Here is an 11,564-nt window from a genome sequence, read left to right as displayed (position 1 = left end):
TAGGTCACAATGGGGTCAAATCTGAGTCGTTTATCTTTTCTCTTAAAAATAAGTTTGTTTAATTAGGATAATCGAATGCTTGATTTTAGTTATAAATTATCAAAGTCCTAAATTTTCAAGCTTTTTATTTTGGTATTTAAAATGACATGAATATTTCATTAGGTATTTTCATATTTTTTCCAATCAACATTAAACATGATGTTTGATTTTGGTTAGAATTCTAGGTTTCTTTACAATTAACATATATTATTACAGAAAAACACTTGGGCAATATGTAAAATGTGACAAGGTTGGCTGTAGATCTGAGAAGAGCGAGGGCGTTCCAATGGCTTCTGTTTGGTGGTGGTGAAGGAGAAGTTTTGAGGGTGCAGGATGGTGTTGGATGAGGTTGAGCTTAAATGGTAAATGAAGATGAAGGCCAGCAATGAGGGGCATATATTTGTTTGGAGATTTTGGAAAATAAGGAGACAGGAACAATGACTAGGAAGAGAACAAGGACTTTATTAATATGGGTTCCACACGCATAATTTCCTGCAAGTTTCTACTATTACTGCCATTTTTTTAGGTGGGCTGGGTAGATGAAAGCACCACAAGAAATAATATATTTACCGGCGCGTGAGGTTTGGTGGGGCAGCACTTGCATCAATTAAATTGTAAATTTTAATCAAATAAATTGTAAATTTTAATAAAATGACAAAAAAGCCTAATATCAAAATTAAGAATGCTTCCTTTCAGGGGCATATTATGTCTTAAAACTTTTTGTGTAGGATATTACAAATGCCTGTGCGTTGTAACACTTCCATATATATATATATATATATATATATATATATATATATATATATATATATATATATATATATATATAGAGAGAGAGAGAGAGAGAGAGAGAGAGAGAGAGAGAGAGAGAGAGAGAGAGAGAGTGCTCGTTCTGCTATGTTTTCTTGTTCCACCCCCGTTGAACCTCTTCAAAAATCATAGTTTTTTTTTCACATTTACTACCATAGAAGTTATCTATGGGTTTTGTTTAGTGGGAACTGGCTTTTGGATCACCCCCAATCTGACATGTATGCAGGTTTTTCCAATGATCTAAAATCAATAGTATGGCCTTGAAGGCATCAATTTTTTTGGCTCATAAAAATACATTTTTTCAGAGAAAAAACATGATTAAGGTTCAGATTTATTATAAAATACTTCAAACTATAGGCCCTAATGAAGCGGAACAAGAAAAGAGGATCTAATATGTTCAGTTCTCATATATATATATATAGTGGTAGTTGAGCAACCTTTAAATATGTAACTATCAACCGAATGATGGCGCGATGGATGTTTAGCATCAATTTTCGCAAAAGACACTTTTAGTGCGCAAAGTCTCTGGTGTGCTTGAAATACCTTAAAGTGTGGAGGTGCCTTGCAAAGGTACTTGTCCCAGAGCACAATAGGAAAAAGCTGGATCCTAAAACAGTAGATGTTGTCTTTTTGAGTTATGTAGAGAACAGCTATGCCTACAAGTTCTTAGTAATTAAGTCTGAGATATCTGACATACATGTAAACTCTATTGTTGAGCTTCGAGAAGCTACGTTCTTTGAGGATGTATTTCCCATGAAAGTTGGTGTACCTCAGAATCTTCCTTCTTTAGATATATTTTCAACTTCTAGTTCCATTCCCGAACATGTAGAAAGGATAACAAATGTGGGGGTAGAATCATCTTGTTATCATCCTAGACCCATTGAGTCTGAGAAAGTAGCTGAACCTATGAGCAAGAGACCACGGATTACCAAGGATTTGAGAAGTGATTTTATCGCTTACCTTATCGAAGATGATCCTCCCACTTTCCGAGATGCAATGACTTCACCTGAAGCAAGGCATTGGAAAGAAGTCATAAAGAGTGAAATGGACTCCATTGTCTCTATTGACACTTAGAAACTAGTTGACCTCCCTCGTGGTAGTTCCACAATTGGGTGCAAATGGATCTTTAAGAAGAAGTTGAAATCAGATGGATCCATTGACAAGTACAAGGCGAGACTGGTTGCCAAGGGGTTCAAACAAAAGGAGAGAATAGACTATTTTGATACCTATTCTCCGGTTACCCGGATGACCACAATTAGGGTGCTTATTGCACTGGCTTCCATTTATGATCTCTCGATCCATCAAATGGATATGAAGACCGCTTTCTTGCATGACGATCTTGAAGAAGAGATCTATATGGATCAACCTGAGAGTTATGTGACTCCTGGTAATGAAAATAAAGTTTGTAGACTTGTTAAGTCATTATATGGACTAAAACAAGCCCCTAAACAATGACATGAAAAGTTTGATAATGTTATTTTATCATTTGGCTCTGTTGTCAATGAATCTGATAAATGTGTTTATTGCAAAGTTAAAAGTAATGGTTGTATTATTTTATGCCTGTATGTAGATGATATTATATTGTTTGGTTCCAATATGAGAATTGTGAATGAGAAAAAGTTGTTTCTTAGTAGTAAGTTTGATATGAAGGATATGGGTGTTGCAAATGTGATCTTAGGCTTAAAGCTGGCTCGTTCAGCTGAGGGAATAGTCATTTCTCAATCTCACTTTGTTGAGAAAGTACTTGAGAAATTTGGCTATAACCAAGGGAGATCTGTAGCAACTTCATATGACCCTTCTATAACTCTTAATAAGAATATGACTGGTGTTCATGCGTTTTAATTGAGGTATTCCCAGATTATTGGAAGATTGATGTATCTTGCAAATTGCACGAGACCAGATATTTCGTTCTTCGTGACAAAATTACGTAGATACACAAGTTGTCCAAATCGCACTCATTGGAAGGCATTTGACATGGTACTTAGGTACCTGAAAGGAACCATTTCCTTGAGTTTGCATTAGAAGAGATTCCCTGCAGTCCTTGAGGGATATAGTGATGCGAGCTGGATAGTCATGAACTCTGGGAGTTATGGCGTGACAGGGTATGTATTTACCTTGGGTGGCAGCGCAGTCGCCTGGAGATCAGTAAAGCAGATCATCTTGTCTCGGTCTACTTTTGAGGCTGAACTCTATGCTTTAGATATCACTGGATTGGAAGGTGAATGGTTAAATGGACTTCTTGAGGAACTTTCTTTAATGTGCAAACCAATTCCTGCGATATTTGTACATTGTGACAATATGACCACTATTGCAAAGATTAAAAGCACAAAATATAACCAAAAGCAGAGAAGACACATCCAAGTCAGAATAAAATCTGTAAGGGAACTAGTGTCTTAGTTAGTGGTTGTTGTGGACTATGTTGGATCCAAAGAGAACACAACTGATCCATTAATGAAAGGACTAGATAAGTCATTAGTCCTAAAATCCAGAGAGGAGATGAGACTGAAACCCATTAGTAGTTCATCTGCAGTAGCAACCCAACCTATCTGAGTGGAGATCCCACAAAGTAGGTTCAATATGGTAATAACAAGCTGTAGGGTAAACTGGATAGCACCTTATTTATGAGATACTATGTATCTATGTTTGTTCTCCTGATTACTCTAGAAAGGTGCAGTAGCTGCAAGTTAAGGAAGAGTTAAAACTTTGAATGGGTTCAAAGCCTTCTAGGCGAGATGTTAGCAGTGCATCTCTGGAGAAGCCCACCTATATGAGTGTGACTGTGTGGCCGCAGTTTAAGGAATTGGGTTATTCCTGAAGTCACTCATGAAAAATAATTCGGGCGCATGACCTTTAACGCGCCGCCCCTAAATATTACAACCAAAACCTTTATCATGTTGTTGCTAATGGACACTCCTACATCAAAGGTTCAAGTTCAAGACTTCAGTTCACTTCGTTCCTGTGGGGGTAAAGTTAGTCAACTAAGGTAGTGATTCAAACCAGAATGTATCATTACTGAAAGCATGATATGTCCTGCTGCAGATTATCTCATCTTGCATCTTGGTTTCCTCTCGTTTCATTCTTTGAATTTGTGGGGGAATGTTAGGTGCAAGAAGGGAGGGGAGAGAAAATTCCAAGAAGAAACGTGGGTTGTTTTTTCTTTTTGGAAAAAGTTTGGTTTTGATGGTGTGGAATAGTCCCATATTGATGGTGTTTGAGTTTGTTGTGGGCTTTATAACCCATATGTAAACTCTTACACTTGTTCCTAAGAACAAGAGGTTGGGATGACTACCACACACGCGCGCGCGCGTGCCCGCCGTGTCGTACCGTGCCGTGCCGAGTCGGGCTCAGGCTCAAGTTTGGGTTCAGATTCGGGTAATTGGCCCTTTAGGGCCATATCCAATCAAGACCATAGTACCTTTTTTGCCCAAAAGTTTATGTGGATAATTGGATTCTTTAACAGGTTATGAGAAATGATAACGGGTCACGACTCCTCGTAGTCTGTGCCCGTTATGGCACTTCGGATTCCTTTAACGGATCTCGACTCTTCGATTTCCGTTAACGGGTCACATCTCCTCAGATTCTGTAACGGGTTCCTTCCACGCTTTGTAACCGTTCGTGGGTTATAAAAGCGTGGTTAGGGCTGGGGTTACAACAGATTCTAGACGGACTGATATCTGAAGAAGAGCTTTGCGGTTTTCTCTTTCCCTATTGCTCTCTCTGTCTCTCTCCTGAGTTATCCCGAAAGGGGTTTTTTCTGCAACTTCGGTTCGTGGAGGTTGTTTTCGATGGACGATCCATCGGAGTGCACTGGTTTGATCGTTGAGGCAATTGTATCCTGCGGGAAGGTCGCCGGACTCTGTTTGCACTGTATGTGGGGGCAAATATTCTCTAAGGGGATTACTTTCGTACGCCTTAGCCGTTCATACAATATTAACATGCTTCTGTTGTTTATATTATGATCTATGCATATGTTTGTTCATTTGCATATGTCTGGATTTTGGTATATGGTGGAACCCGACATGTTTGCTCCTTGTTATTGTTTCGATCGTCTATTGATCATGATGTCTATACTGTTATATTTCCTGATTTATATCATGTTTTATATCATGTTTTATATCATGATGATGATTGTGAAACTGTGTGATCCGAAAAACGATCCAACAGAAAGCACCACAAGAAATAATATATTTACCGGCACGTGAGGTTTGGTGGGGCAGCACTTGCATCAATTAAATTGTAAATTTTAATGAAATGACAAAAAAGCCTAATATCAAAATTAAGAATGCTTCCTTTCAGGGGCATATTATGTCTTAAAAATTTTTGTGTAGGATATTACAAATGCCTGTGCGTTTGTAACACTTCCATATATATATATATATATATATATATATATATAGAGAGAGAGAGAGAGAGAGAGAGAGAGAGAGTGTGCCCGTTCTGCTATGTTTTCTTGTTCTACCCCCGTTGAACCTCTTCAAAAATCATAGTTTTTTTTTACACATTTACTACCATAGAAGTTATCTATGGGTTTTGTTTAGTGGGAACCGGCTTTTGGATCACGCCCTAACCTGTATGCAGGTTTTTTCAATGATCTAAAGTGAATAGAATGGCCATGAAGGCATCGTTTTTTTTGGCTCATAAAAATACATTTTTTTGGAGAAAAAACATGATTCAAGAGTCTATTCTCACTAAGTTGAGCATGCTAAACACATCTAAAGGTTCAGATTTATTATAAAACACTTCAAACTATAGGCCCTAATGAAGCGGAACAAGAAAAGAGGATCTAATGTGTTGAGTTCTCATATATATATATATATATATAGATATATATATAGTGGTAGCTGAGCAACCTTTAAATGTGTAACTATCAACTGAATGATAGTGTGATGGATGTTCAGCATCAATTTTCGCAAAAGACACTTTTAGTGCGCAAAGTCTCTGGTGTGCCGCTAAAGGTCTCGGACCTTTACTGGCGCATTAGTGCACCAATAAAGGTATTTTTGAGGAAATTGAAGCTGAGCATCAATCATGCCTCACGATGGCGTCGTCATCGTGAGGCATTGCGCTCCTAGTGATTGTGCAGCTATATATATATATATATATATATATATATATATATATAGTAGAGGGTATTGTCTGAAGGCACTCTTGTTTTACCTTATGAAATTTAGGAGCATTGTAAATAATTGTAAACGTGTCTGAGCATCAAACCGCCTGGCTCTGCACATGGACAGTTACACCCTTTTGGCAGTGCTAGGAAAATGGCCTGTGAATCTATCATGTGTGTGTGTGTGTGCGTGTGTGTGTGTGTGTGAGAGAGAGAGAGGTCACCACTCAGTGCTGCTTTTGAAAAACGTTTCCCCAGTAAATGAAACAAACCAACGCATCATTCGGTCCAAATTTGCCCTTTTAAATCCACCATCTTCTCCCGAACACCCAAATATAAAATTATTTTATTTTATTTTTATTTTTGAAAGGCAATCTGGGTTTAAGCAGACGTCTACCAGTTATACAACTATACCGTTGGGTTTTGAACCTGCAACGTCCCAACACAAGGTGACGTGCACTAGTTGCTCCTACCAGACAAACGGAGCCCGTTAGTATAAAAATTATTTTATTAATCAAATAAAAATAAAACTCTCTCTCTCTCGATAATAACAAGTTTGTTATCTATAGTATGACCTAAAAATGAGCTATTTGAGTGGTTGCCCTGTCTCCTCGTAGTTGGTTTTTTCTAGTGTCCTGAGGGACACCCAGAGAGACAAGGACCGAGTCCTCTTACAATTCTTTTACACCATTCACCTATAAAAACTCCCTCTCTCTTTTCCCTTTCTATTACACAACGGGAAGGACTGTGATGTCCTCCTTATAAATCCTGCCATCTTCTACATTCGGTTGGGTCTGGGTCTGGGTCCGGCCTTCATGGTCTAACCTCTTCTCCAAACCAGACCTTGCCTACCGCACCAACCTACACTTTTCCTTCATTTTCTGTACCAATAACTAATAGAAACAGGTTTAAAAAGTGTTCTTTTTAGTTGTTTGTTTTCTTTCTTTATTTTTCTTTTTTTGCTGGAGAAAAAATGGAGGGTTTTCTTCCTCATGTTGCCTTGCCCTTGATCTTCTTTGCACTCATTGGTGTGTCATCAATCCATGCACACATCGCTGAGCACGATGAGTATTGGCAAATGCGTGCCGAGGCAGCTCGCAATGCATCGCTTGAGGCTTACCACCCTGATCCCTTCAATGTCACCAACCATTTTAACCATGAGGTTCACAGGTGAGACTCTCTTTCTCTCTTTATATATATATATATATATATATATATATATATATATATATATATATATATATATATATATATAGTAATGGGTAAGTGCTAAATGAAATATGTTAAATAGGTTTTTCTGCTCTTTTGGTATTTTTTTTTTCGTAGTTTCGATCTCATAAATGTGTTGGGCATGGTTGATTTACGAAAAATCCACACCTGGATCATGTGTTTTCGATGAAAAATGATATTTGGAGCCTTAAAAATTACAAAGATTTTGGACCATTGATTTTTTTTTTCACCCTTATAAGAACTCATGCACTTGTGGAATGGAACACTCAAAGACTTGATTCCTATAAAATCAAGTTGATAGATCATATCCCTCCACTCATAACTTAAAAATAAAACCACAAAAACCTGAAAACCCCATTTAACACCTACCCATTACCCTCCCCCTCTCCCTCTCTCTCGTTGGGCCTTGGCTGTTAGACGTGTAGCCAGGGTTCTATTCCTGCAGGTGTCAACCCCCTTGTGCAAATTGATGCCCAGCATTGGCCACAGGTACAAGGGTCCTAGCCTTAGAGTTTTATACCTATATATGGGACAACAACCATAGATATGGCAGGATTAACCAACGCAATAATAAATTGAAAAAAAAATAAATTGTATGCCATTTGATTTTTGAACCTCTTGAAAAGTTCTACTTATATTATCTCATGATCACGTTTCAAAACTGGTTCTCTACAAAACAAACCATCCACGCTGCATCTGCACAGCCTAACCTATAAAACAATATAAAAATTAAAAAGTGTGATTTCTACTCAACAGCTCCGTACCTTCATTAGTATCAAATATTTATTCTGTATTATAATGCATACATCTGAAAGAAAGTATGGACGTATGTAAATGATACATATAAAAAGTTTAGGACTGACACATGATTGTGCATGGTTACCACTTGATAGGGCTTCGGAAGGCAATGGTACAAGAAGGCACTTAGGACGTTACTTTGGACCATGCTTGGCCACAAACCCCATAGACCGCTGCTGGAGGTGCGACCCGCAATGGGCTCAGCACCGCAAGAGGCTCGCCAACTGCGCGCTCGGGTTCGGCCGCAAGTCATTCGGTGGCAAGCACGGTGAGTATTATGTAGTCACTGACGCGTCCGACGACGATCTGGTGAACCCGAAGAAGGGCACACTTAGATACGGTGTGATCCAAAACCGACCTCTATGGATCATCTTCGCGCGCGACATGGTGATCCGTCTACGTGAAGAGCTCATTATCAACAGCAACAAGACTATAGATGGTAGGGGTGCTAACGTGCACATAGCATATGGTGCTGGGCTCACCATCCAATTTGTGAAGCATGTCATCGTACATGGCTTGCACATACATGACATAAAGGCAAGCAATGGTGGGATGATCAGGGACTCTGAGACCCATTATGGTCTAAGGACTAGGAGCGATGGGGATGGGATCTCAATATTTGGTGCCAGCAATGTATGGATCGATCATAATTCCATGTCCAACTGCATGGATGGTCTTGTTGATGCCATTTTTGGGTCCACTGCCATCACCATTTCCAACAATCACTTCACCAACCATAATGAGGTAACGATGCATCCCCATCATGATCATGTTCCATGAGAATTTTAATTTATGATGTTACCAGATATGTAATTACAATTCTAGAGTAGGGTTTTGTTTGTGAAGTCATGCTTTAATTATGATGATATGAAGATCACATGATAACCCCCATGCATATTCATGATGGTCAGGATGGAAAGTGGCTCTCTCATCATCATGATGTCCAAGGTTATTGCTTCACAATCATCAGTGATAACAATGGTCATTATGAATCTCATATACGTTAGTATGGATATGATATGCTACATATCATCATTGATAATCATAGTGACAAACGTTAAAAACGGCAAAATATCGTTTTTCAAAAACTCATGAGAAATTGAATTTTTTTTTCATAAATCTCTCATTTTTTGGCAAAATCTCAGCAATAAATAAATAAATAAATAATAAATAATTTTTATAAGAAAATATCAATAAAATTATTTAAAAATAAACACACTTTTTTCATGATAAATAGCTGTTTAAAATGTAAATATCGCATTTAAATCATAGTATTTATGTTTTTTTTTTCATAAAGCTTGCAAGAAATTTATCTGCTGTTTTAAACTTGCAGATAATTTCTCGATATTTGTCACTATGGTTTTCATAAATCTCACGATATTTGTCATTATGGTATATATGGATATGCTATGTATCATTATCATCATCAACGTGATACTTATGGTTGAATTAGATTTATCAATATGGCGCCTGTCCTGGATAGTGTAAATGGTCATATCATCTTAAAAAGAGACCATATCCTGTTCCGATTTTTCCTGGTGATATACTCACGTAGGATGATGATGATCGACTATATATGTGCAATGTGGTGACAACTATGATTTGTGATCAAGATGATGGCATGCAAATTCTATTTGTGCATGATGTTATGTTAAAATAAATTTGCATAGTTAGAATTAGTGCTTGGATTTGCATGTAAGTTTTAATATATGATGAAGTGGTATATGTATATATATATATATACACGCCATAAAATTTTCATGATGATGATTATGCAGGTGAGCTTAATGGGTGCAAGTGACGCCTACTCACAGGATGCCATCATGCAAGTCACCTTTGCATTCAACCACTTTGGTAGAGGCCTAGTCCAACGCATGCCTAGGTGAGCCAAGGCCTTGTGACAAATTTTTTTTTTCTGAATTTATAACCCGAAGAAGTCGCTTCCGGAGACTTCGTCCTGCTGGCTCAGTCTGCCATACTTACAGTCGTCGCCGGTGCCGGTGCCGGGAGCGTAAAACTCTGAAGCTAGGACCTCTGCTCTCGGCACCTATGCAACGCCCATAAGAATCAAACCTTGAGTGCACGTCAAACAAGTTACTTAATTAGTTGTTGACGCTTGGTTGGATTGGACAGGTGCCGGTGGGGATTCTTCCATGTGGTCAACAATGACTACACACATTGGCTAATGTACGCGGTCGGAGGAAGCAGCCACCCAACAATCATAAGCGAAGGAAACCGATTCATAGCGCCAGAGCTTTACTATGCCAAGCAGGTAAAACTCTCTCAAGACATGTTTGGATGACGGGGGCTAAAACTTGTTTTTTTTTTTTAATTAATTTTGCTTTAAAACTTGGTTTTTTTATAAACTTAATTTTGCTTTAAAACTTGGTTTTTAGTAAATAAGTTTTGTCCAAAAAAAAAGAAGAAGGCTTTGTTGGTGTTTAGATGACCCAAAACCTAACCTATTAGGTTTTGGGTTTTGACCTTATAGTTTTGAGAAAATCAAGTTTTTACCTAACTTTGGTGCAGCTAAACACCAACCAATCAAGTTTTTACACCCAAAATCAGGTTAAAAAACTGGTTTTGAGTGTCATATCGAGACAATTCAGTCCATGCAAAGCTTTGGGATATTGTCAACTATTCTTTTGTGGTCAAATTTTGTTTTTAATTTGTTACAAATTGAGGGTTAATTTGGTCAATCTGATCATAATATAGGTGACAAAGAGAGACTATGCTCCAGAAAGTGTTTGGAGTAAGTGGGTATGGAGGTCCAGCCAAGACTACTTCATGAACGGTGCATTCTTCATAGAGTCTGGACCAGAATTCAGGAATCCGTACACCAAGGCTCAGAAAATCACAGCCAAACCTGGAACAACTGTGGGCAGGCTCACACGTTTTGCCGGTGCACTGGACTGCGAGAAAGATAAACCATGCTGATGATCAAAAGGTTCCAAGGAAGATAAGAGGAGAGAGAGTGAGAGAGAGTGAGTGAGAGAGAGACAAAAGGCTGATTTCTCAATGTTCTTTTGTTTATTCATTGGTTGGTGGTGTATGATCGATTATTATAGAAAAATGACAATTTTTACTACTTCTTACCCTTCACTCTCATTCTTTTTCTCCTTTCTCGGACGACTATTTAGACATAAATAAGGCTTTATACATATCATAAATCCCCCTCTCTCTCTCTCTCTCTCTCTCTATATATATATATATATATATATATATATATACTCTCTCTCTCTCTCTCTCTATATATATATATATATATATATATATATATAGAGAGAGAGAGAGAGAGAGAGAGAGAGAGAGTAAAGGTAGGTGCTTAATGATATGTGGTTAATGGAGTTTTCCTTTTTTTTTTTAATTCTAACCGTACAAATGTTCGATTATAAGGTTCGAAAAAGTCAATAATCCAAAAATCTTTGTAAAATTTTGAGCCTTCAAATATCATTTTTTTAATCGAAATCACATGATCCAAGTGTAGATTCCTCATGAATCTACCATGTTCAACACATTTATGAGGTAGGAAGCGCAAAAAAAAGATTGAAAGAGATGCTCCACACATTTATGAGGTTGG

At 37.9% G+C, this 11,564-nt stretch overlaps 1 protein-coding gene across 1 annotated transcript; it reads left to right on the top strand.

Annotated features, from left to right (window-relative positions):
• The first annotated feature begins 578 nt into the window (after positions 1-578).
• On the top strand, positions 579-10,921 carry LOC149829479 (pectate lyase-like). The gene is made up of 6 exons (XM_090015552.1): positions 579-606; positions 6,961-7,126; positions 8,080-8,728; positions 9,763-9,866; positions 10,118-10,256; positions 10,700-10,921. Exons 1-6 carry the CDS (start codon positions 579-581, stop codon positions 10,919-10,921), a joined length of 1,308 nt encoding a protein of 435 aa, XP_089871678.1.
• The last annotated feature ends 643 nt before the right edge of the window (positions 10,922-11,564 follow it).

This window comes from Nuphar pumila, chromosome 8, assembly GCF_984573655.1.
Source record: "Nuphar pumila chromosome 8, dmNupPumi1.hap1.1, whole genome shotgun sequence".
In the NCBI taxonomy this organism is placed as follows: domain Eukaryota; kingdom Viridiplantae; phylum Streptophyta; class Magnoliopsida; order Nymphaeales; family Nymphaeaceae; genus Nuphar; species Nuphar pumila.
This window is presented reverse-complemented; position numbering and strand designations above follow the sequence as displayed.

Coding starts and splice junctions, on each gene's coding strand:
- LOC149829479 (XM_090015552.1), top strand. CDS start 579: ATGAAAGCACCACAAGAAATAATATATT. Junction 8,729..9,762: donor ACTTCACCAACCATAATGAG/GTAACGATGCAT, acceptor ATGATTATGCAG/GTGAGCTTAATGGGTGCAAG. Junction 9,867..10,117: donor CTAGTCCAACGCATGCCTAG/GTGAGCCAAGGC, acceptor TGGATTGGACAG/GTGCCGGTGGGGATTCTTCC.